This window comes from Chenopodium album, chromosome 18 (assembly GCF_948465745.1).
Source record: "Chenopodium album chromosome 18, dcCheAlbu1.1, whole genome shotgun sequence".
Taxonomy (NCBI): Eukaryota; Viridiplantae; Streptophyta; class Magnoliopsida; order Caryophyllales; family Amaranthaceae; genus Chenopodium; species Chenopodium album.
The window spans coordinates 46868105-46894887 of record NC_137851.1 but is presented as its reverse complement, the minus strand read 5'-3'; the positions used below and the strand labels follow the sequence as shown (position 1 = coordinate 46894887).

Sequence of the window (26783 nt, the reverse complement as noted above, 5' to 3'; positions counted from 1 at the left end):
AATTTCATACTTGTATTTATGGATCATAAATCAGACGACCGACCCCATCTTCACGCCTTTGACCTTCCTTCCGTTTCCGTATCCCCACACCAACACAACTTGTAAAAAACAGAACATAGAATTTTCAAAACCAACAAAATTCATATTTACTAGACCACTGTAGATCTCTTATTAACTCAATTTCAATCAAATCTTTTTCACATTTATCACACAAATTTCATTTGATCGACAATTTTAGGTTTTTTATTAAAATTCAACCAATCAATTATTCAATTCAATCAATCAATTTTTCAATTTAATCGAATCAGAGAGGAGAGAGAAAGTGAAGAAAGCGTCAACAATGGCGAAAAGCCGGCAAAGCAGGAAGAGAACGTCGACATCAACGCTAGTATTATCATTGTTGCTAATGCTAAGTGTGGTACTTCTTCTGCTTCTTGCTCTCGGCATTCTCTCTCTTCCTGTATCTTCTAATGACCCTAGACCTGCTCACGATCTCAGTAACTTCGGTCGGAAGGTTCTCGAAAGGTACTTAATTTTCGCATTATTATTTCTTCGTCATTTTGATTGATGTTGTTGTTGATTGTTGACGATTTGTTGTTTTTGATTGAAGAGGTAAGGGGATTGGAAAGCGAGATGAACAATGGGTTGAGATTCTCTCCTGGGAGCCTCGTGCTTTTCTTTACCATCATTTCCTGGTTAGTTTTTATTTTTGATTTATTCAGTTTGATTTATAATTGACGATTTCGTGTTGAATCTGGAGTTTTAATGTGTTTAATTGATTAATGATGATCTTATTGACAATGTACGAAAATTTGTGGTTGCATGTTTATGTATCTGAATAATATTCTGTTTTTAGATGTGTTTGGTGTAGCGCGGTCGAAATTCAAATGTAGAATAAGTAAATTTAGGGGATGACATTTGATGTGTTTGGTTTTCGGAGTCGAATTTTAAATATTGATAGCAATATTCAGGTTCTGAAAAAGTTTTGGTGGGTTATTTGAAGTAGTGTGAGTAATGATTTTGATCAATCAGTTGAAAACAATAATTGGAATAGCCTGCTAGTCGAAATTTCTTGTGATCTCTGTCATGTTGGTATTTCTTAACCTTGTAGGGTTGATGGTGCTTTTTCGGCATTACCATGTTGTTCCATGTCTTGTATATTTCAGTTGTGTGCCATGCATATGCTTAGGAGCTTGAAATCTCAAATGTTTCTCCTGGTATTCATTTAGAACAGTTTTTGAGTGATATGTCGGATTGTTGGGTGAGAGATTTTAATTTTGTCAGCTGAATAACCCTTTTTTGTCAGATATTACATACACATTTTACGAGGTAGATTTAATGACTTCCCTATAATTTTCTTTATTTGTGCAAATGTGGCAATGCTGACTGTTGAGATATTCATTTAAAAACAATAATTGGAATTATGGTGGGGTGTGGGTTTTGCCAAAGGTTTATTTTGTTTTTCTACTTGGTCATAATCTCCGAATTTAAAATGAAATACACATAATAAGTGATTAACTGAAAATTTGCAGTTGCATGTTTGTGTATCCGAATACTATTCTGTTTCGCTGGCGTGCTTCTGGATGTGTTAGGTGTAGCGGGTTCAAATTTCAGCTGTGGATTAAGTAAATTCAGGGGATATATTTAGATGTGTTTGGTGTTGCTGAGTTGAATTTTAACTTTGGTGGGTCAGTGTTGGAAGGGGTGTGAGTTATGACTGTGATCAATCAGTAGAATGACCCTTCTTGCTAGCTGATATATAGATAGTTCGATAGTTAATTTGGTTAATCTTCCGATCTTCTCTGTCTTGTTGTAAATTCTTAACCTGTAGGTTGATGTTTTTCGGCATTACCTGTTGCAAATCTTGACATCTTGTACAATTCAGCTTTGGGATGCATATGCTTAGGAGCTACTGAATTCAAAAGCTTTTTGTCATATTCATTTAGGAACAATTTTTGAGAATTATGTTAAGGTGGAGAGAGGGGTTTTACTCTCATAAGCTGAATGACCCTTTCTTGCTAGACAGTACATCCATATTCTGCAAGACAACTTTTGTCTAATTTGCTTTAGTTTTACAAATGTGCCAATGCTGAATTGCTGACTATTGAGAGGTATTCATTTGAGAAAAATTATTGAGATTTTTATGGTGGGGTGTGGGTTTTGCCAAAGGTTTATTTTATTTCCTACTTGGTCATAATCTCCAAATTTTAAAATGAGAAAGAACCCTCCAGATAAGTGTGAATGGATGAGTGAAGGCATGTTCTTAGGATTCTGATTCTAGGCAAGATATGGATTGAGCCACTCCTTACATCAGTATTGAAGAAGGTGCAATAGATGCCGGACTATTTTTGCTTATTGTTACTCTATTGAGGCATGACATGTTAAGGCCTCATCTGCGAAGTTCCTAGTGGCCAAAGTCTGATTAGCAAAAAAAGTATATCGTTTTTATTTATGTAGTAAATGTTTTTTTTCCCCTTCCCGTTATTGTATTTGGGGCGGCGCTTGTTTGTGCTGTTGATGGTTGTGCTTGTGAACTGCATGCTTGCCAAATGTTAATCCTAGATTCTAATTTCTGCAGTCTAAGGAGGAATGTGAATATCTAATTGACCTGGCTAAACCTCATATGGCAAAGTCAACTGTTGTTGATAGTAAAACTGGTCGGAGCAAGGACAGCAGGTTTGTTTACTGAACAATCACGTATAATGGTGCAAGCTTCGAATTTTATTGAATTGTGGCATTATGATAGCCCATTAGTTTCTTTTTTTTTTTTGCTTATTTTATTTCTTTTGATACGTAGTATTGTGTATCAATATGACAACACACTAAAGATATAACATCTGCCTTGATCATATGTGCAGGGTGCGAACTAGTTCTGGAATGTTTTTGAGAAGAGGTCAAGACAAAATTATAAGGGACATAGAGAAAAGAATAGCAGACTTTACCTTCATTCCTGTAGGTAAGAGATGCAATGACTTATGTTTCTGGTAATTTAATTTTCCACCAAGAATAGTCCCCTCATTGTATATGAGTTTCATACCCCTGCCTTACCCGTGTCCAAACCCACTCCAGAACAAAACTTTACATTTCTGGGATTATTGATCAGGTTTTTGTGTATTGGGGAGTATAAAAGTTTATTTGAGAGAATAAAACAATGTTTTTTTTGGCAGGTTTTAGGACTGATGGTAAAAAAAAAAATACAAGTACTAAGTGTATATATAATTTTGTAAAAAAGCATCATGAGAATTTTCATGGTACTGCTTGCCCCAATTCTGAAGTATGTCCATATGGAAATATTGATGACACTAGTCCCAGCTATTGGTGATCTAATTTAAAAGGTCCCAACTATTGGTCTATTGGTGATCTAATTCAAAAAGTCCCAACTTCAATGAATTCAAATTAGTCCTAACCTCCAATGAACTTAAGGTGGTCCTAGCTTTTGATGAACATAAGGTGGTCCCCACATTGGGGGATGGAGTTGGGAGTTCTTCCCTAACCTATTTTAACTGGCGACTCTCTAATGGTGCCACATGCCACGTATTCATTGGCCTTAATTCTTTATTTGAAATCCTTTATCTACCCTCTCTCTCCACCCCCATCCCCACTTTTTTCACCACCAACTTCCATCGGAATCACCACTTGACCAACTATGGCCCTGTTATTTTGAGCTGTTATGGTCTGCTCTACTGAAATCAGCTCTGAGCCCTGCCCTGTTTTGCCGAGCCTTGCTCTACTCTGTTGTGCTCAGAAACTCAAAAGAACAGGGCCTACCTCCCAATACCATCAGAACAATCGCCAATTGTTTTTTCATCCACCGCCCACTATTCCAAAACCACCACTTGCCAGCCACTCCTTCCTCAATTAAACTTTTGAAGATAATTGTGAAAGTTAAGCTCATTTAAATAGCAAGCCATTAGCCAACCATTGGGATACAAAATAGCTACATAAAAAATTAGCTTTAAATCCTATGTGGCATGGCAAGCTTATTTGAGAATTAGCTTACCATTGGAGATGCTCTGAGTGGCCTAAACTGAAAGCAAGAAGATCATTAGGAAACTGCGAGCCAAAAGTATCTTGTCTTAAGTTAAATAAGTAAACATGGCTGCTAAGAAGAATATAACTGAAATTTCAAGAGTGAACAGGGAACTTAAGAACTGTAACAAAAACAAGAAGCGAGGTTTTGTTGAAAATTGAATTTAGAATTTTGATGTAAAAGGTAATGCTTTGACAAGTCAAATTTAACGAGAAGAACAGCAATAATGCCAGTGTAATTTAAACTATTCTTGGTTTTAACGGAGACCAAACATTAGCAGTGTTACCTCTAACATATCATTAAAATTTTGTAAGAAGGCAATCCACATCAAACATTGAACCTATTTAGGGCTTCATAAGTTCATATATGCTCTACTGTTTGTATGCTTCCTATTGAGGTAGCCTTTGAACCCCTGCACATCAGAAGCAACACCTAAAAACTTTTACTAAGGATTCTAACTTCTGAAATTCTTGACTAGTTGAAAAATAGTAGATTTTGAATTTCTGGGTTTGTGATTTTTACCTCTTGTTGTCCTGATGAGTGATGAGAGTGACTACTTATGTAACTTTGTATGTGTTTTCTTGGAAAATCTTGTATTATCTTTCTTCTGATAATTTATTCATTAGTTAGTTCTTCGTATTATACTATTATAGTTATTTTATTTTTAGTAATGGGATTCATAAGTATGGTATTCAACTCTGTTTGCTTCTCTGTATTTACAGAGCATGGTGAGGGATTGCAGATTCTTCACTATGAAGAAGGTCAGAAGTATGAACCTCACTATGATTACTTCCTTGACGAATTCAACAAAAAGAATGGCGGCCAAAGGATTGCTACTGTTCTTATGTACTTGTAATATCTCTAAACCAACCTATTAGCACCGTAGCTCTAGAATTGAACTTCTGCTTCACCCTTTGAGTGTGTTCTCTTTTCCACTTCTAATTTTCTGTTATTCTCAATGCAGATCAGATGTTGAAGAGGGTGGTGAGACTGTTTTTCCAGCTTCTCGAGGGAATTTTAGTTCTCTGCCAGGGTGGAATGAGCGGTCTGACTGTGCTAAAGGGGGCTTATCTGTAAAACCAAAGATGGGTGATGCCTTACTTTTCTGGAGCATGAGGCCTGATGCAACATTAGATTCTTCTAGCCTGCATGGTCAGTTAATTACACCCCCCATGGAAAAAAAATTAGCAATGCCCATACCCTCGTTTGTCGCACTACAGTAGTAGTGCTGTGTGGTATTTTGAGCTTTTTATGGCTCTTAAGTAGTTGCTCGAGCCATTCTCAAGCTGCTCACACAGATGGTTCTGATGTTGTCAATCTTGTCTTGATATGTTTCAGGTGGCTGCCCAGTGATTAAAGGAAACAAGTGGTCATCTACAAAATGGATGCATGTTGAGGAATACAAGATATAGGCGCCATCAAGGTGATTTAGCGTAAGTTTGACTATTGGATGCACTGTGTATCCTATCTCTGACGTTTAGTCATAACTATGAAATCATGAAGTGTGAAAAAGTTAAAATTGTTATAGATTCCTCAAGTCTAGAAGGAAAGATATATTTGGAAATTTAGTTATATATTTTCTGAATTTTCCCCAAATATTTCCACATGGTACATAGATTTCATAAACAACCTAGAAGCCAACAGAAACTGAGAGATTTGCTTAGAGTTCAAAGTTATACTTGGTATGTAAAAATCATGGAAAGGTCTTTTATGTAGTTGTCTACTGTTTTTATCAGCCTTGTGCAGTAGATCTTACACAACAATAAATAGCACATTAGCACTACTTGCTGATCTGAATTTTTTTTTTCTTTTAAACTGAACATATCTGTTTGGCTCATGTCATGGGATGTGACGAAGTTTTATACTGGCTGTCACTGGCCTACCGTAACCCTCCTCCTTTATCCAGGCTTGGGACTGGCAGCGGGAAACCCACTGGCGGAGTTAAACTGAACATATCTGTTTGGCTCATGTCATGGGATGTGACGGGGCTTGATAGCATTCCCTTTAAGCAAAAAAGGGAATGCTATCAAGCCTTAGGAAAATGTAGGAGTGATGAAACCTTTGCAGCGTATAAGGAGGCTAAGAGCAAGGCAAAGGCAGCTGTTCGCCAAGCAAAAGAAAAGGCATATCAGGAGGTTTATGAAAAGCTTGATTCCAAGGAGGGAGAAAGGATCATTTATAAGATGGCAAAGAGAAGACAAGAGGCAAGGAAGGATATTGGCATGGTGAAGTGTGTCAAAGATAAGAACCAAATGGTCCTAGTGCAAGAGGAGGGCATCAAGGACAGGTGGAAGGGGTACTTCGATGAATTATTTAATGGAAGTAATGGAGTTGTGATAGGAGATACCTCTATGAGTGATGAAGAAATCAACATGGAGTATGTGCGAAGGATTAGGAGAGTAGAGGTGGAGATTGCACTGAGGAAGATGAAACCTAAGAAGGCGGTTGGCCCTGATGGGGTACCGATAGAGGTGTGGAGGTGTTTGGGTAAGATTGGTATTGATTGGTTAACAAACCTTTTCAACAAGATATGGACGGCTACAAGGATCCCACAAGATTGGAGGAAGAGCACCTTGGTCCCGGTTTATAAAAACAAAGGAGACGCTCAAGATTGTTCTAACTATCGAGGAATTAAGCTTATGAGCCATACTATGAAGTTGTGGGAAAGGGTGATTGAACAAAGGTTGAGGGCATGCACAAGCATTTCAGATAACCAATTTGGTTTTATGCCTGGGAGATCTACTATGGAGGCAATCCATTTGATAAGACAAATGATGGAGTTTTATAGGGTAAAGAAGAAAGATCTTCATATGGTCTTTATTGATTTAGAGAAGGCATATGACAAGGTGCCAAGAGAGATACTTTGGTGGGCAATGTTGAAGAAAGGTATCCCACGAAGGTATGTAGACCTAGTTAAGGATATGTATCGGGATGTGTCAACAAATGTGAGGACATGCGGAGGGTTGACAAAAGATTTCCCTATTACAATCGGATTGCATCAAGGGTCTGCATTAAGCCCTTTTCTTTTTGCAACGGTTCTAGATGAATTAACTAGACCAATTCAAGATGAGGTTCCATGGTGTATGCTGTTCGCAGATGATATCGTTTTGGTGGATGAGACTAAGGATGGGGTTAATGTCAAGTTGGAGCAATGGAGGCAAAGGTTGGAATCTAGAGGGTTTAAGCTAAGTCGGAGTAAGACTGAATATTTGGTATGTCGTTTTGGCACTCAGAGGGGGACACGCAATGAAGTGGTGAGTTTGGATGGAAAGGATTTGACCATGAGTGAATGTTTTAAGTACCTAGGGTCGATCATCCAGAAGAATGGTGACATTGATCAAGACGTGACCCACAGGATTAAGTCAGGGTGGCTTAAATGGAGAGCGGCCACGGGAGTGTTATGCGACCGCAGCATTCCCTTAAAGTTGAAGGGAAAATTCTACAGGACTGCCATACGACCAGTGTTGCTCTATGGTACAGAATGTTGGGCTTCTAAGAAAGAGCATATTAAAAAGATGGAGGTTACGGAAATGCGCATGTTAAGGTGGATGTGTGGAAACACTTTAAGAGATAGAATCAGAAATGAGGTTATTCGCAAGAAAGTAGGTGTGGCGGGCATTGTAGATAAACTAAGGGAAAATCGTCTGCGTTGGTTTGGACATGTAAGACGGAGACCCGAGGGTGCACCGGTGCGAAGAGTGGAAGAGTGGGACCATGGAGGGATTAAACGAGGAAGAGGGAGACCAAAGATGACTTGGTTGGAAGGAGTGAGGAAGGATATGAAGTGCATGGATTTACGTGAGGATGAAGTTTTGGATCGTAAGGGATGGAGGAGAAAGATTTATGTTGATGACTACACGGAATAATCAAACTTGGTTCATGTTAGCCGACCCCACTTTTGGGATTAAGGCTTTGATTGATTGATTGATTGATTGATTGAAACTGAACATATGGTTTTTGGTATACTTGAGCTAGAATGATTTCAGTGAACTGTTGTGTGTGCTTAATGGAATTTTACTGAAGTTATATTTTATGAAAATGTAATGGATATACATTGCATAAATTGTTGAATTGGGTAATATTGTTGGATACAACCGCCATTTTGCTTCATACGCCCTCTGTCCGAATGTAATTTGAATGCTTCCCTTTTCATATGTTCTAATAGTTTGGACACTGCCTTTGGAAAAGGTCTCACATTTTTTTTTCTCATCTCTAGTTTGATCCACTATCTCCTTTCACACGTACCTTTATCATGAACTCCCATCCCATATACTTCACTATCAAACTAATATTAGGTAACACATCTGCAATTTATCTCATACACTATTTATATTTGTAAGTATTCTGGGATGAAGAAAGTACTTAAGATGTTTCTAATGTGCAAGTGCTCATCATTTGTTTTGGATAAGATTCAGCCATTATAGCTGGACACAAGATTACTTTCTTGTTTATTGGGACGTGACAAAGATTGATAAGTGTTGAGTGTAACTTATATAGACAAAAAAGTTCCATGTAGAACTTGGAGGTGCCATGCCAATTATAACTTCTTGGCGAGAATAGCATTTAGAAGAGAAAATATGATCTGCTGGATTGGTCATGTTAAGCATTATAATAACGTTGGTAGAATGTGATCCTTTGACAGGTTAACGGATCGTGCCAGCCCTTCTGGCTCATATCTTACCAGACGTTCATCGACGACCATTTTGAAGCTGAGTTTTTTTGGGTCCTACCGCAACTGCATGCCTTTGTTACTAACACATTAGTGATTGTATTGGTGAATAGATAATTACTTTAACAAAATTTAAGATAGTAATGTTGATGCGGCATAAGAGTATATACTATACGGTTCTCTTGGTTAATTGGTTTTCCTGCTTGTGGTACACATTCTATTATTTTCAGGGATATGCACGGTTGGTACAATGTGAACTATGAGATGTATAGTGTTTCATGATGTGGTGGCAAAAATTTTCCAATAGAGAGTTCATTTTTATTCTGTTCTTCCTTTTCTGGATCATTTATGCTTTTATTCCCTTTTTATTTCAGTTTTTCTATGCTTTGGTGCCGCTGAAATGCGTTTCCAAATTCTTTTTATTTGACTTGCATACTTTGGTGTTGCTGGATTGTGTTCCCAATAGGTACGACATTTTTGTAATTTGGAGACGCATACTTGCATGACATTTATGTAATTATATTAAAACCTGTGAGACTCCCTTTTTTTTTTTTTTTAATATAAAAAGTTGTTAATTCATTTACTGTTTTGCCACTTGAAATTGAGAGAATCATTTTCCCAAAATCTGTTTTCTATCAAAAGCCAACAAAGTCTTTGTGAATGATCAACTTAATTCCACTTAGACTCAGTTTGTTTTGATGAAAAATGTGATTAAAAAGGTTTTCTTTTATCTGTATGGAAAACTTATGTAAAGAAAGGAAAAAGTAAAGTATGAGGGGAAGAATGGAGGATAGACATTGAGAATATACAAATTCATGTAATTTTAGGTTCATTTTCAATATGTAATTTCATAATAGCAAATTTCACAATATTTAATCAACAAGGAAGTAAGATATCAATGGTTAAACGTGCATATAATAGACCACAAACTCCTTATATAAAGAACATGGCCTTATCATTGCTTGGACCAACTCACTTCCACATGTAAATCACTAATGAAAATATAATTCGAGTACAAAACTTAGGGAACTTATATCGGGAATTCCTATAGGACAATCAAGCTGTTTCCTTCTATATATGCAGATGCTTATTGCAACAATCGTTGGCACATGAGTACCATTTATATAGAGTATACATAAAGAAAATCATTTTGTAATACTACGTAAATGGAAAATATTACTGAGACTTCAATTCCCTTTTCATACTTAAATAATTTGTTTGATAATAATTTTAAATAGAAGAGAAGATGCAAAAGTAGAGTAACAAAAGTGACATGCAAACCATCTATACAAGTGTGATTATCACTCTAAGAGCTTCCTTCACAGGGCAAATCATAGCAAAATCTCCACAAAATTTGGTGGAATAACTCATCTTATCCTTCCCGTTGCGTCTAGCACATGTGAAGTGAATGTTGGCTTTAGACTGGACTTGCTGAACCATGATAGTCTCTTCCTACAGTCAGCACCTACAGAAAACTGAACACCACAAATATTAATCAACTGCAGAGTTGACAAGAAGCCTAGTAGCAGCAATACAGCAAGGTCGGATCAAGCTAAATCCAACATAGCACATTTAATTCACGTAATACATCAAGAAAACACAATATTGTTGATCCATACTTATTTCACACCATTTCTTGGCTATGATAATAATTAATTTGGCATGATTGACGCTAAAAGTCATCCTGATATTAAGTGCAATTGGCATCTATTAATGATCCCGACAGACAGAGCTACCTACTTAGCAATAATAAAGCCAGATTGCCCAAGCCCTTAAAATAGCATGGGTAGGGCGAAGGGTGATGCAAAGGATAGCTATCAGAGTTTGAGCACTACTCACTAACCAAGGAATAAACTTTAAGGACATCCTTGTAAGATCATTGGACGAAAAGTTCAGTGACAAATAAAACTCCACAAGGAAGAAATGATAGGGCAAGAGAACAAATAACAATTACTATATAGCCCTGGACAGTTACTAACCTTTACTAACCTAAAAGCATATATTAAATGGTCCAATCTACGTTCCTATAAATGTCATTTACCTTGGTCCTTGCTAACATCCAGAGCGCTATTTGCTTGCAGTCCCTTGAAAGAAAGTATTGAAGCACCACTCAATGGACCTTGACAAGAACATGTGGTATCCCAGAATTTGGGCACCAAATTATTTTGAGATATTGCGTAGCTGACTCAATATTTCAGCAAGATCAGCAGGTGGAGGGCATGAAAAATGCATGTATTTTCCAGTACACGGATGCTTAAACCTAAAAAAAGAGTAGTAACAATATTAGGAACTTTGCAACTATTGCTCAAATTTAAAACGGAAAGTAAAATTAATAGAATTTACTTCTCACCCAAGAACCATAGCATGGAGGCAGGGCCTTTCTATGCTGGAAACCAGATCACTGAGCTGTAAATGACATGTGGATGGGGTTCTTGGTCGAAGCAATGATAGTGCCATATCCTTGGTCCCACCATACAATTCATCTCCCAGTAATGGAATGCCCATGTACTTTGCATGCACCCGAATCTTCATCAACCACAAGAACACATACATGGCAAATTTAATGAGCAACAATACGGGAGCAAGTTCAGACCAACTTATAAATCCTTTATATCACAAAGAAAGATCTGTGTACATTACAAACTAACGGTAGCACTGAAAAAGTAAGTTCACTTGAGGCAAAGTAATATGGCAAGGGAGACTTCAATATTGTCCAACAAAAGGGAATTAAAACATCTCCTAAGTCTTATAATAGAACACAACATATTATTGAGCACACTATGCAGTATGCACATAGAATTATTCTACTTTATTCTGGAATTGCAGCGCAAGATTTATACACACATATGACAACTCCATCTAAGCAAGTAAAATTTTGGAATTTGATGATGCCTTTGATTGATTTAATCACATTAATGACGCTTCTTTTCAGTGATGCTTAGTCTCAGTTGTTACACCTTAAGTGCTAAGACAGCCAATGAAATTTGAAAAGGCAGAATTTTTTTTTTTTTTTTTAATTATTATTTTTTTTTATATACTTTTTTTTTTGGTGTACAGAGAATCACAAGAGCATATGATGTGAGTGGAATTTGAACTCAAGTTTTAGGTACCACCCTCTATTCCTCTAAGGCTTCAACTGACTAAGCTAGATGGTATCCTTTGATGAGCACTTAGGCAGTCTGTATGGCAATTGGAATAAAAAGATTCTTGTAAACCAGAAGACTGATAAAAGCTACTGCTCAAATTATAATCATATGATGATTTCCCTAGAGTGCTATACTAAAAAACATGTTAGCAAACTTTAAGACAAGAGAAACAAAACACGCCTAGTCACCAATTTACCATCTTTCAAATCTCAGAAGTCAATACCGGATTTGGAATGCAGAATACATCTAAAAAGTGAGCAGTTGAGCACATATCAACACCTTCATCAATTCTCTATTTTTATGGGTCAGAGAAATGGGAGTTATGCAGCACTTTTTATACCTGATGTGTACGCCCAGTTTCTAATCTCCATTCAACTAATGCTGCGCCTCCATTAGCTAATACTTCAAGTACTTTGTACCTGCAGACACAAGACAAAGGAAAGAAAATTTTGAAGGTATTACAGTTACATCAATTACTAAAATTGTACGATAAAAACCAAAGCAGGAGTCATTGACTTATATGATTGATTAAAACACAAAAGTTAACGTTTATCAATCCAACCTGAAATACATTGACCCTAAACCAAAAGTTACACATCTGACCCATTTCATGGTGTTATACACAATGTCTACCAAATTCATCAACCTGTCTTAGATGATGTATCCCTATATACTTTGAGGTATTTTTAACAAAGTAAATATAGGCAAGAGTAGGTCTGTGTTGGGTTAATCTCCCCAAATCCCAACAATTAATTAGGTAGTATTATTATCATTAGTAGTAGTAATAATAATTATGTAGTAAAAGAAAAGATGATGTCATAAGTGGACATGAAAGTCCAAGTTAGTGAAATGATTGTGATGGTGTCATATGCCTAGTCTAATTGTGCTAGACTATAGGTATCGAATTTGGGGTAAATGTAATGATGCATGCAGCTAGGTGACAAGCTTGATGAAGAAGCTAGCTTTGTTTGTTGGCATATATATGTACTGTGATTTTCTGCAAGAAGGTGCAAGAAGAAAGCTTACTAGCAAAAGAAGTAGAGCTGCAAACATCTCAAAGAGTAGGGGATATAAAGCTGTAGTAGTGAGGGAGGAAGTGACGGAGAGGCAAACACAATATTAGTGTAAAAGGATACGTTAGGATTAGTATAAATACAAGTGTTAAGGGTACTTAGCGTAGACTGTCCTAAAATACATTGTTTATAATATTGTAACTGTAGTAGTGGTCATTGTACTTCCGAAATTATTGCTAGTAAAGGTTGTTTTCGTCCATGGAGATCCGGACAGTGGTTTTTCCCCTTATCGAGGAGGGGTTTTCCACGTAAAAATCTTGTGTATTGTTTTCATTGTTCCGTATTTTATTATTCTTCCCGATATTGTGTTTATTTGTTGCTCTGTCCCTAACAGTCTGGTTCAAGAAAGAAACATAATTACTTTAGGGTGTAAAAGGGAAGTTTAATACACAGCCCACTACCCCCCCCCCCCCCCCTTCCGGCCCCCATTTCAAAGGAAACTACCCTATTTCCAAAAGAAAAAATCGTCATGCTAATAGAATTTCAACCTTCTTAATTTTTCATAATCAGCACATGTCGAATTCCTTCTTGTTGTTATTATTGTTATTGTTATTGTTATTGTTATTGTTATTATTATTATTATTATTATTATTATTATTATTAAAACTAAACAATAGGAAATACAAAATACAATAATGACTAATGACCATGGTAATGGTTGTTTTATTGCTGAAGTGGAAACTAGGAGGTGTTACACTATTTTTCAGGGTTGTCATGGCATAAAATGGCTTTGAAGATTCAATTCACAATTGCAATTTAAAGGTTTTAACATTTTTCAAAACATTTTCTAAAAGAGAAAAAAAAAAAAAAAAAAAAAATGGAGAATACTTGTGGTGAGCAACTCCGCCAAATGGGTTTTCTCGCTGCCACATAAAGGAGGAGGGTTATGGTAGCCCAATGACAGCGAGTGTAAAACTTTGTCACATCCTGTGACATAAGCCAAAATATTAATTTCTTGGGGGGGGGGGGGGGGGGGGTGTTCCTTACTAGCAACGCGCTGCACTCCTAGTGTAATGATAAGCAAATTAAGCACGCAAAAGATGCTAGGTCATAAACCCAAAGCGAGCACCACAGTGTCCAAGGGCATGCACTAGAATTTTGGATAACCAATTTGATTTATACCCGGGAGATCTACTATGGAAGCAATCTATTTAATAAGACAAATGATGAAATTTTATAGGATAAAGAAGAAGGATCTCCATATAGTTTTTATTGACTTAGAGAAGGTATATGACAAGGGGCCAAGAGGGATACTTTGGTGGAAAATGTAGAAGAAAAGTATTCCACAAAGGTATGTGGACCTAGTTAAAGATATGTATTGGACATGCGGAGGGTTGACAAAAGAATTTTCTATTACAATTGGATTGCATCAAGAGTCTATATTAAGTCCTTTTCTATTTGCAACAGTTCTAGATGAAGTAACCAAGGTAAAATTCAAGATGAGGTTATATGGTATATGTTGTTTGCGGATGATATCATTTGGTGGATAAAACTAAAGATGGGGTTAACGTCAAATTGGAGCAATGCAGGCAAAGGTTGGAATCTAGATGGTTTAAACTAAGTCGGAGTAAGACCGAATATTTGGTATGCTGTATTGGTACATTTAGGGGATAAGCTATGATGTAGTGAGCTTGGACACAAAGGATTTGACCATGAGTTAATGTTTTAAATATCTTAGGTCGATCAACGAGAAAATGGTGACATTGATCAAGACGTGGCCCACAGGATTAAGTCGTCGAGGAGGCTTAAATGGAGAGCGGCCACGGGAGCGTTATATAACCGAATCATTCCTTTACGGTTTAAGGGGAAATTCAACAAGACTGTCAAAACCAGTGTTGCTTTAAGAAGCACATTAAAAATATGAAAGTTAAATAAATGCGCATATTAAGATGGATGTGCGAAAATACTCTACAAGATAGAATCAGAAATGAGGTTATTCGCAAGAAAGTGGGGGGGGGGGGATCATAGGCATTCCTGACAAATTAAGGGAAAATAGCCTGCGTTGATTCGAACATGTAAGACGGAAACTCGAGGGTGTACCAGTACGAAGAGTGGAAGACTTAGACCATGGAGGGGTTAAATGAAGGAGGGAGGAGGGAGACCGAAACCAAAAATGACTTGATTGGAAGGAGTTACAAAGCATATGAAGCATATGGATTTGCATGAGAATGAGGCATTTGATCGTAAGGAATGGAGGAGGAAGATTTTAGTAGATGACTACATGGAATATTCACTTTTGATTCATGTAGCCGACTCCACTTATGGGATTAAAGTTTTGATATAAGTTCAAATTTGTTTTACGCTATTGTTATGGTTTTTGTATAAAAGCTTTCAGGAGTATATATATGCTATAAATACATATTCTAATATGGTACTCCCACCAACCATTGACTTCTATATTATTCACATATCTTACTTTTAACCATATTTTTTTACTAATATAAAAATACATGTTATCATGTACGATATTATTGGATTTGTCTCAATGTATTTTTTCAAAAAATCAACTTTCTTAAATTTTTAATTTAATTATATTTAGATTTAATTATTTAAATAACACAAAAGTTAATAAGAAACAATTTTAAAAAATGGAGGGGGTAGTTATTATTTGATTTTATAAGATTATGACAAAACTTGGTCAATGGTATGATCTCATTTTAAAATTTTATATTATCAAAAAGACTAGAGTTATAGATAAAAAGAAAAATAAATAAAAAGTTATCTACAAAGTTTGGATTAAGGGAATTTGGATTGTCGAGAATTTTGGATTTTTCCTTGGGAGCATCTTCGCCTACCCAAAGCTCATTTATCATCAAAAATCATCATAAAAACACCATCAAAACATCACCATCACATCATCATCATCATCACATCACAACATTATCAACTAAAACAAGGCCACAATCCTCATGTACAAGCCACTACCCTACCACACTACCCTTCTATGTACACTTCAACCAACCCAAAAAGGAACATCCTCCCCCACACTAGTCTTTTGCACGTCCCGAGCAAAAGTTAAAAGTTTTGGGGGGAGGAAGGGAACCCTCATCATGGGTTCCTTTCTCCTTGCCCTCTAGGACGAGGAGGGTTCTCAAAATCAAACCCAGGAGTGTCCATAAATGGGTGGAGGGGTTGGTTGAAATGCTCATAGGGCCACCCCTGGTCACCCTTACCCCCATCAAAAGGGTTTGGGGTGGATGTGCGAGCCGGATCACACCCACCCGGGCAATAAGGATCGTAAGGTGGGGTGCCAATACGTTGAGAAGGTTCGATGGGACCTTCCTAATAGGGGTAGACATTGGGGGTAGGGTTGTTGGGGTCATAGGGGTCCCAATGTGGAACCGGACCCTTTTGAGGAGGGTGGTAGGGGTAGTTAACATAGGGCGCTTGGATGCCCGCTTGTACAAGGTTATCATAATTCATCCTCCCGTAGTACCACCATTGTTAAATGGAAGCTTGGTTATCCCGGCGGATATCCTCGAGGGTACTACGGAGGGCATTCATATCAAAAGGAGGAAAGGAGGAAGAGGAAGATGCCTCACCTCCCCCGCTAAGGGGGGGAACGGTTTGCTCCTGGCGGTGGACCGGCGGAGGATGAGGAAATGCACCCCGGGCTCGTGTTCTTAATTCATCGGGGATGTGCTGCTGGGGGATCTTCCATTTGAGAGGAGAGGAGTGGTCCACCGTAGTGAGGGATGGGTCCGGAAGGACACACCATTCAACCTCTTTGTCCACTAAGAGGATGAATTTGCGCTTGCTTGTGGATTAGTTGATGAAGCGGTTGTGACGGAGAGCACTAAGGGAGAGAGAATAGGGAGGAAACTCGTCGGTGACTTCCTCTCGGGTTTGGTGCACAAATGGGAGCATTTCTATTTGTTTCTTGTAAGCTCCATTCTTCAAGGAAAGGGCAATGATAGTGATCATGCCCCCCATAAAAATGTCGTCACCAAGTCAGTTGTCCCGAGTATCCAAAAGCCTTTGGATGAAGGTGGAGGAGCATTGGAACTTGAGGCGCTGAGGGTTGTCGGCCAAAAATAGACAAGCTACCTCATCCTTAACCATTGAGCTGAGGTTTGCTTTGAAGAACACGGCATATTGGAGAAGCCCAGCAACGTATCTCATGGCTATGTGGATGATGGTGTTAGTTCGAAAACTATCCCTGGAGGATATGCTCCTCCACCATTCTTGCTCGTTGTATGGGATGTGATGAGTGGAAGTCATCTCGCAAGGATAATCTAGCCCAGTCGCATGCCAATGGAAGATCTCGTTTAGATCACTCTCGGTGAGGGAGTGATCCTCATTGAACATGCGAAAATGTATCGCAAGCTGAGGTTCCTCATCGTTAAACTCCGGCTCTATGACTTCCTTCCGGAGAGAGGCAAGGAATTCCAAAGTTACTCACTCATAGGTGTGAGCGTGAAGGTAGATGAATTCACCCCATCCAAAATTTTGTGCTAACCGGACTACCTCATCCAATATACCGAGCTTTTGCAACGTTGTATTCTCACCAAGAGTGATCTAAACGAGATCTTCCATTGGCATGCGACCGGGCTAGACCATCCTTGCGAGATGACTTCCACTCATCGCATCCCCTACAACGAGCAAGAATGGTGGAGGAGCATATCCTTCGGGGATAGTTTCCGAACTAACACATCTAAGGTCAACAACATCATCCACATAGCCATGAGTTACTTTGCTGGGCTTCTCCAATATGCCGTGTTCTTCAAAGCAAACCTCGGCTCAATGGTTAAGGATGAGGTAGCTTGTCTATTTTTGGCCGACAACCCTCAGCGCCTCAAGTTCCAATGCTCCTCCACCTTCATCCAAAGGCTTTTGGATACTCGGGACAACGGACTTGGTGACGACATTTTTATGGGGGGCATGATCACTATCATTGCCCTTTCCTTGAAGAATGGAGCTTACAAGGAACAAATAGAAATGCTCCCATTTGTGCACCAAACCCGAGAGGAAGTCACCGACGAGTTTCCTCCCTATTCTCTCTCCCTTAGTGCTCTCCGTCACAATCGCTTCATCAACTAATCCACAAGCAAGCGCAAATTCATCCTCTTAGTGGACAAAGAGGTTGAATGGTGTGTCCTTCCGGACCCATCCCTCACTACGGTGGACCACTCCTCTCCTCTCAAATGAAAGATCCCCCAGCAGCACATCCCTGATGAATTAAGAAGAACACGAGCCCGGGGTGCAGTTCCTCATCCTCCGTCGGTCCATCGCCAGGAGCAAACCGTTCCCCCCCTTAGCGGGGGAGGTGAGGCATCTTCCTCTTCCTCCTTTCCTCCTTTTGATATGAATGCCCTCCGTAGTACCCTCGAGGATATCCGCCGAAATAACCAAGCTTCCATTTAACAATGGGGGTACTACGGGAGGATGAATTATGATAACCTTGTACAAGCGGGCATCCAAGCGCCCTATGTTAACTACCCCTACCACCTTCCTCAAGAGGGTCCGGTTCCACATTGGGACCCCTATGACCCCAACAACCCTACCCCCAATGTCTACCCCTATTGGGAAGGTCTCATCGAACCTTCTCAACGTATTGGCACCCCACCTTACGATCCTTATTGCCCAGGTGAGTGTGATCCGGCTTTTGATCCGGCTCGCACATCCACCCCAAACCCTTTTGATGGGGGTAAGGGTGACCAGGGGTGGCCCTATGAGCATTTCAACCAACCCTTCCACCCATTTATGGACACTCCTGGGTTTGATTTTGAGAACCCTCCTCGTCCTAGAGGGCAAGGAGAAAGGAACCCATGATGAGGGTTCCCTTCCTCCCCCCAAAACTTTTAACTTTTGCACGGGACGTGCAAAAGACTAGTGTGGGGGAGGATGTTCCTTTTTGGGTTGGTTGAAGTGTACATAGAAGGGTAGTGGCTTGTACATGAGGAGGACTATTGAAGATTGTGGCCTTGTTGTAGTTGATGATGTTGTGATGATGATGTGATGATGATGTTGTGATGTGATGATGATGATGATGTGATGGTGATGATGGTGATGTTTTGATGATGATTTTTGATGATAAATGAGCTTTGTGTAGGCGAAGATGCTTCCAAGGAAAAATCCAAAATTCTCGACAATCCAAATTCCCTTAATCCAAACTTTGTAGATAACTTTTTATTTATTTATTTTTTTTATCTATAACTCTAGTCTTTTTCTTTGGTTTCTATTTTTTTTTTTCTTGTTTTGTCATAGTTTCTTTTGTTTTGGCTCACCTTTCCTTTCTTGAAGCTTGAAAGCGGAAACGAAGGAAGTTAAGGAGCAACACAAGCTCCCTTGGTGAGATTGTATGAATTATCTTGTCTTCCATTTCAAGCAGCATTTGGTGAGACCTTTCCTCTCTTTTATTTGCTCTTTCTTTGAGTGTTTAGTCTAGGTTCAGCTTAGGAAGAAGTTGAATGGTTCGAGGATGTTTGCTTTTGGTTCTATGGAACCTGGGATCGTTGATGTTGTTATCGAACGATCACTTGTATGACGATTGGGATTTAATTGGATTATATGCCTCGTGTGTGAACCTTTTTGATTTCTTCCTCTTTCTTTTGTTTTGTTTTTCCCTTTTTGTGTTACAAACATGACTATGACAAGTTAAAATGATTTTTAATGTGGAATGTGCTCATTCATTTGGTTGTGTATGCCTTAAATGATGTTGCATCTTTGAATGCTTATCTTCCTAATTGATGAGGGTTTGCACGGTTTGAGAATGCTCAGGGTTGAGTTAGACACATAGTAAGCTAAGGTAGCGCGGTTTAGAACTTTTAAGGACATTTGAACCCCTAGTTCACGGGAAAGTGGTAAGATGGAATTGCTCTCTATAGTGGATAGGATTCCCTCTAGTTAGTATTTGCTTATTTCTTATCCCATGTGAGCGTCATTTGTTCTAGCCTTCATCATTCTTGTGAGCGGCATTTTGGATCCTTAACTATGCATGTGTTAATCTTTGTGTTGGTATCTAGCTCCCGAGATCGTGACCAAACAACTCTAGAGGAGGAAGAGGGCATTTCTTCTCATTTCTCTTTGTTTTCTTTATGTTTTGTTACAAATTTGGTTTTTATTTTTGCATCCACCTACTTGCTAACCAATTTGAGTCTTGTTTCCCTTTCTTGACTTAGTCATATTAAAAACCTATCGGCCTATGTTCTACCGACCCTTGTAGTTAGTGAAGCATTGGCTTGTAAGGTTCGAGTTTGAGAGTGTTGATCTTGAGCAAGAAAGTTGTGTAATAAGTTCAAGTAAGGTTATGAAAGTTGGTTAAGAATATGCAAAAGGTTTGTGAAGAAGGTTGCAATACATGAAAACCAAGTGAAAAAAAAAAAGAAAAAAAAAAGAGAAAAAAAAATGATGAAAAAAAAAGATGAAAGAAATGAAAAGGGATGAAGTAATGTTGTGAGGTTTGTATTGAAGGTTGTAATTTGAGGTTATGTTCAATTCTTAGGTTGTTCTTGAGAGATGGCCACTCTTTTGCTTCACTTAGGATTTGCCACCAAAATTTTCAAATTGATTCCCAACCTTAACCCCTAGCCATGACATTACAACCCTATTTAAGACCCTTGGACTTGGAAGAGCTCGGTCAAAGACCGGTGGAGGGAGATAGATTTCAACCTATGGAGAGAGTATGCATAGTTGAGATGTCGGGATGACCTTATGATTCCACATAAAAATATCTTTTTCCGGTTCCCTCGAGGAATCATGAGGAGCTAGCTAGGGGATGACTTGGAACTAGTGGAGAGAACGTGGACCGTCTTGGTTGGGGCTAGGCCGGAGAGTGAAGTCATTAGTTCTCTATGCTTAGCTTAAGTTTGTCTCTTTCAACCCCCCGAGCATCTTATAACGTGTTTTAACTCATTGAATTGAGAAAGGTGAGTATTCTTTGGTGCATGTCTTTTCGTTCGAGTTCAAATGGAGCATTTTCTACATAAGTGCTTAATTGGTCTTCCTTAACCCTTGTCATGTTATATTTGTTGTGACTTTCTCTTTGTTTTGGCATTCCTTGCTCGAGGACTAGCAAGAGGCAAGTGTGGGGGAATTTGATGAGTGGCATTTATATCACGATTAAGGTTCATTTTGATGGTCATTTTCCCACATTTGCGGCTTGCTTGCATCCTTTTCTTTGCACTTAGTTCCCTTTCCCTTTATGCATCTTCTTTCCTAGATTTTGCCCCTTTTTCCTACTCTTTTTTTTTATTTCCATGCTTTTGCTTTGTAGGAACCATCGGGGTTTTCAAGAGGAGGAAGCTAAGCTTAAGAAAAGCTGAAGGAAGCAAGATTTAGAAGAGGTTCGGCCGAACCTCCTGAAGGTGTGGCCGAATCAGGATGTGGCCGAACCTGCTCAGTGGTCCGGTCGAACGTCGAGGCAGAGTCAAGAAGCAATTTGGCAATTTTGCAGGAGTGGTCGAACCTCAGAAGTTCGACCACACCAGGATCAGGGAGGCTCGACCGAACCTACCCTGTAGTCCGGCCGAACCTTCCCAGTGTTCGGTCGGACCACTCCTCTATTTCAGAGGGCTCTGTACGGACTATATAAGTCCCATTTTAGAACGTTTTGATGTAATTGGAAAAACTTAGTTTTAATTTGCTGCACAATTTTTAGCTTAATCTAGAGAGAGAAACACTATTAGTCTTCACTTGGTAGAGAGAGAAAGTGTGGATTTCTTCATTGATGAACTTGGATTTTGAAGAAGAAGCTTGTTTAATCTTTTGTAGATCTTCAACTTCAATTAATGAGCAATCTCTTACTCTTTCTCTTTACTTTTGCATTTAATTTTGCTTGTTTACTTTGATTTTCCTTCTTTGCTTATTAATCATGTTGATGCTTATTGATTTGATGATTGATATTGTTCTCAACATGATTTGTGAGTAGTCTCTTAGCCAAGGGTGTGGGGATGGTGGAGTTGCTAATTGTTCAATAATTTTAACAATACTCGTAAAATGTAACAGAGGAAGTACTACATTTGAGTATAGGTAGTTCCCATTAAAACAAACATATAAAGTTATGATGTATGTATATCAATATATGAGCCAATGAGGTGCTATGTTGTGTATGCTAGCCAATTTCTATTTAGGTTGTTGGAAGCAATTTTATTTCATTTTATTTATTTATTTATTTTTTTCTGTGAGACAGTGAAAGGTCTTAAAAACATTATTATGCAATGTTAGAGACATAATTTACCTACTTGCAGCATGTCTTGCAGGTCCGGATTTATGTCCAGTAGCAGCAGTCATCCGAATTCGATTATTTAGATCACGACCAATTGGAACCTCAACGCGGCCAGAAGCAGAGGTAGGCACCCCGGAAGTGACACTTAAATAAACTCTGGTCACTGTATGGGCCTTAAATTGCTCTGCCAAATGAGCATGAGAATGTTCATCCTGTCAACAACACATAATTTTTACAATATTTATAATTACGTGAACCATTTTCATTCTCTTCAGTTGCAATAGAAACAAAACATCCTGTAAAATATTATAAATCTTACCTTAGCAACAACTAGCAATCCACTAGTGCCTTTGTCTAGCCTGTGAACTATCCCAGGGCGAATTGAACAGGATGCATCTTCACAAGTAGTTTGATCTGTAGGATGGACGTCTATATTGAGATCATCCTCAGACACGTCATCTGCCTCAGAAAGCCACCCAACATCAGTTACTGCAACATTGGGGAGACTGCAATGGTTCAAAATTGCATTAACAAGAGTGCCCCTTGGATTTCCAGGTGCAGGATGGACAACCTAATAACAGTATAGATATTCACGGTATTAAGCTAGGTAGGAATGCTGATTACATCTGTACCATAAACTTATAACTTACAAATTTTGATGGACACATAATTCCTCATCCATCTCAAAAGCAAAGAATCTCACAAATACTCTTTGCATGATTCTACCCTAGTTTCTCTTTGTTAGTCCTATTTTACTTTTTATTGGCCCAAAAAAATAAAAACCTCATAATTACGCCCTATTTATTTTTGTTAGTCCTATTTTACTTTTTAAATGATTTTTGATTCACACATTCAAGTATAAATATCTTCAATATGGAATTATGTATAATACAAATACCATTAAAAAAAAATGATATTATGAAACAACGCAGTATCTTGAAAAATTATTAATACTCCCTCTGTTTTTTTTTTTTTATGAGCTAGAGTTGAGATTTTCCACTATTCATAAGTCATCATTGACTTAATTTTTTACCAATATATTATATATAAATATGATCATATAATATGTTGTTGGATTTGTCATAATGTTTACTTTTATAATTTAATTTTTTCCATAATTTTTACTAATCTCTTATTAAAAATATTGATGGTCAAAGTTATATCTCGACAAATATGCAAATTTGACTTTAGCTTAAAAAAAAAAAAAAAAAAAAAAAAAAAAAAAAAAAAAAAACACAGAGGGAGTACTAATTGCATTGGAATCTAATATCATTCCAAACAAGACTTACAATAAAGAAACGAAAGGAGAAGTATACTGATGTACAAATGTAGACACAAAAAATGCCCAAATCAGACAGCTAACAACTTTTAAAGCTAGAATGGGCATCCATCATGCTAAAGACAAGAGTCATTGCAGATCATCTACACATATGATTCTGGAAAATTCTAATGATACTCAATTACTTTCTGAAAGCCAATTATTAATAAAATTTCTAGTAGTGCTTGCAACAGGAATAAGCTCTCACAATGGAAGGTGCATGACAAACATTAACATTTTTTATACCAGTAACAGAATCAGATTACATCTGTTGTATCAAGGACATCATTTCAATATAAACCCTTTTGAATAAATTCTAATTATATATACATGATAAGTTCAGAAAAAATTGACATCATCAAGTGCAAAGGGCTAAATGTAGGATGAGATCAATAATTTTTTTATGGGTTGGATTAAAGAGGTAATGTGGATATAGTAGTCACATAACAGTTCCTTAAATCTTCATACAGCAGTAGAAACCTTAGAATGCATATGTGATGGAAAACCTCATTTCAAAACACAATAAGCTCCCAATGAATAATAAAGCACATAACTTTTAATCAATAATAAAGCAGTGTAGCACAGCCAATTAATGGAGTATGAAAGACCATCAACAAACATTGACATAAGAATCCATACCATATGTGGAGGTTTATTCACAACTAAAACATGATCATCCTCATATGTAATGTCCAAAGGTATATCCTCTGCATCAGCCCTCAATGGTTGCAGTTTGGCTATAGTGCAGTTGATTTCATCCCCTGTTCTAACACCATATGATACCTACAAAAACAACGACTACCCTAGTGAGAATTCCCTTATTTTTTTTATTTTTTTTTTTTTGGTTTTATTATTGACAAATGACGGGGAGATCTCTTTGATTTGCAAAACTCTCACAAATGAAGTGGCATATTTGTAATTGAATCAAAAAATATATCTTATCCAAATGATTGAATATTCAATGACCATGGTAATATATTTCATCATTCTTATTCTATATGATATCATATTAAAAAAAAAAAATAACATCATAGTTCTTAACTACTTCATACGAAGTATACCATAGTATAATCTTGATTTGTGTATATACCATCCCCATTATCATTACCATAAGTCTTGATTTGTTTTGCATAATATATACCATTACCGATATTACCATAATCATTACCATATAAATTCTTCACCATTACCACTGTTTATCTATTCATTACTGCCTACCAAACGAGCATTTCTCAATCTCTAATAACTTGAGTCATTAATGATTCTAATAACACACGATATAAAATTGTAGCTTGATGGCATTATCTTAATACGGAGTACCAACAAAGAATACTAGAGATACCAATAAAGCATTTTACGTTTATTGGTATTATTGTAGGAGTATTTTGGTATTATAGTAATCCTACAACAACAAAGCCTTATCCAAAACTTATTTTGGGGTCGGCTAACATAAATTGTCGTAATACCATCCAAAAACATTAATTACTAAGTTAACAACTAAATTCGACATTAGAATTCAAGTATACAACAAATAGTGCAAAAATGAAAAATCAAGAAAATGAAATAGAGAAATGGGAGTAGTAATACCTTATCGACAACGCGGCCATTAACGCAGACAAGGCCAGCGCGAATACTGGATTGAACCCTAGCTCTGCTAATTCCATTAATTTTGGAGGAAATCCAAGCGTCAAGCCTAGTTTTAGCGACGCCTTCGACCGTCACTTTTTCCTCCAATTTAACTCCTTCGTAGTTGGTTCTTACACCTTCAGCGGAAGAAGTGGTGGAGAAGGCTTTGACGAGAGATGAAACCCTAAATCCAATTGTTTGGCGTGGAGGGAATTGGCAGAAGGTAGGAGATGAAGTGAGTGCCATCATTTTTTAGCTTTCACAAATTCTACACAAATTGTCTGATGACCCGGATTAAACCGGACCTTTTGGGCTTCTTTAATGTCTAAAGTAAGTTAGTCCCGTACGATGCACGATTTTAACAATAAAATATTTGACCATATATGTTAAAAGATATGATGTTAAATATTCTAATTAGATTCATAATTAAAATAAAATTTAAAAAAATGCTAGCATTAGTGTTTAGTGGTTATAGGAGGAAAGAAGGAAAAATAAAAGAGCCTACCACTAATTACGTGGTAAATTTTTTTTCTCTACAAGAAAATTGTGTTGTTACTTGTTAGTCTATTTATTAAAAAAAAAAATTAAGTTTTTATGAAAATGTGTAATTAATTTAGGTTTTCCAAACAGTAGCTTTAACTTGAAAGGAAAAAAATGGAAGAATAAAAATTAAAAAAAAAAAAAAAAAAGGATGATGTCACTTATAATTTTGGCGGGAAATTTTTTATAAAAAGCTGACACATATGCAATTGTGATGTCAGCGGTTTCTACTTTAGTTATAGTTATAGATGCCACTCCCTTTATCCTTTTATTTTTGCCCCATTTGACATTACGCGATCTCTAAGATACATGTTAAAACTTTTACGACTATTTCACCAAATGCCAATGAAAACTTTAAAAATTCACCAAATGTCATCGGACTTTTTAAAATTTACCAAATGCCACTGACAAATAGTATAATGTCATGTCGTGCCATTAATGAGGTCTTGACGTTAACAATATGTTAATGGGATTTGACCACTTTTCCCTTTATTGTGTTTAATGGCGCCATAAAGCACATTGACTCTCTGACTTCATCTAATTAGACTTAAAAAAAAAATAATAATAATAATCCCCTCCTCTCATTCTTCTTCCTCAACCTCCCTCTGTTCTTCGAAGTTTCAGCATCATTCAAACCCTCAAATCCATGAACAAAGAAGAAGCGTTCTTTAACACCTGAATGACCCCCCCCATACAAAATTGCAGTTTTATCTGTTGTTGAACTTGTGCGAACCAAAACAGTAGTGACAACTAGTGGAAGAAGTCCGTGAGTTGAAATTTTATTCGGGGTGTTGGAGATAGCAAGCAAGGTAATAATCTCACTATCGATCTTCATTTCGCAATCTGATTGTGATTTTTTTTTTTTTTTTGCGAAAATTGAGTTAGGGTTAGGGTTTTCCCAAATGATTAGTTTAATGTGTTTATTTTACTTGACCTGTGTGATTTAAAGTTAAAATTCATGTTAAAAACCTTATTTGTGGGTATTGATTTGGCATTGTTATGGTTTGTGATTGTCGAGTCCTTGATATGAAATTTTGGAAATGTTTGTATTGGTATGTTAGGCTTTGGTATGTGGTTGTTGATATGAATGATCTGTGTTGATGTTCAGCAAAGTAATATGTCATTTGTTGTTAATAGGATGAGTAAAGTGTGGCTTAATGTCCATTACAAAGATCAGGGCTTTGATGTATTGGTTGATGATACTGATAGAATAAG

At 37.4% G+C, this 26783-nt stretch overlaps 2 protein-coding genes across 3 annotated transcripts; one reads left to right on the top strand and one right to left on the bottom strand.

The window, feature by feature from the left end:
- The first annotated feature begins 69 nt into the window (after positions 1 to 69).
- Positions 70 to 9031, top strand: LOC145592458 (putative prolyl 4-hydroxylase 3). Of its 2 annotated transcripts, none has more exons than XM_081648912.1 (8): positions 70 to 525; positions 611 to 695; positions 2579 to 2676; positions 2859 to 2956; positions 4753 to 4882; positions 4995 to 5182; positions 5369 to 5453; positions 8673 to 9031. In XM_081648912.1, the coding sequence occupies exons 1-7, from the start codon at positions 341 to 343 to the stop codon at positions 5440 to 5442; spliced, it is 858 nt and encodes a 285-aa protein (XP_081505038.1). In that variant the 5' UTR covers positions 70 to 340; the 3' UTR covers positions 5443 to 5453; positions 8673 to 9031. The 2 variants fall into 2 exon arrangements, with proteins under 2 accessions (XP_081505038.1, XP_081505037.1); XM_081648911.1 differs by having other exon boundaries at positions 5369 to 5463.
- Positions 9032 to 9705: 674 nt separating this feature from the next.
- On the bottom strand, positions 9706 to 25294 carry LOC145592457 (RNA pseudouridine synthase 2, chloroplastic-like). Its single transcript, XM_081648910.1, has 8 exons — positions 24990 to 25294; positions 24042 to 24185; positions 22404 to 22655; positions 22097 to 22296; positions 12186 to 12264; positions 11050 to 11225; positions 10741 to 10959; positions 9706 to 10174 (listed from the first exon to the last, which is right to left on the bottom strand). Exons 1-7 carry the CDS (start codon positions 25275 to 25277, stop codon positions 10860 to 10862), a joined length of 1239 nt encoding a protein of 412 aa, XP_081505036.1. The 5' UTR covers positions 25278 to 25294; the 3' UTR covers positions 9706 to 10174; positions 10741 to 10859.
- Positions 25295 to 26783: the final 1489 nt, after the last annotated feature.

Bases quoted from the DNA above. Each gene is read 5' to 3' on its own strand.
- LOC145592458 (XM_081648912.1), top strand. From the start codon at position 341: ATGGCGAAAAGCCGGCAAAGCAGGAAGAGAACGTCGACATCAACGCTA. The intron at 2,957-4,752 runs GTAAGAGATGCA...CTGTATTTACAG, and splicing joins CTTTACCTTCATTCCTGTAG to AGCATGGTGAGGGATTGCAG. The intron at 4,883-4,994 runs GTAATATCTCTA...TTCTCAATGCAG, and splicing joins GCTACTGTTCTTATGTACTT to ATCAGATGTTGAAGAGGGTG.
- LOC145592457 (XM_081648910.1), bottom strand. From the start codon at position 25,277: ATGATGGCACTCACTTCATCTCCTACCTTCTGCCAATTCCCTCCACGC. The intron at 22,656-24,041 runs GTATGGATTCTT...TACTGTTATTAG, and splicing joins TGAATAAACCTCCACATATG to GTTGTCCATCCTGCACCTGG. The intron at 11,226-12,185 runs GTATAAAAAGTG...TGGTTGATGAAG, and splicing joins AAACTGGGCGTACACATCAG to ATTCGGGTGCATGCAAAGTA.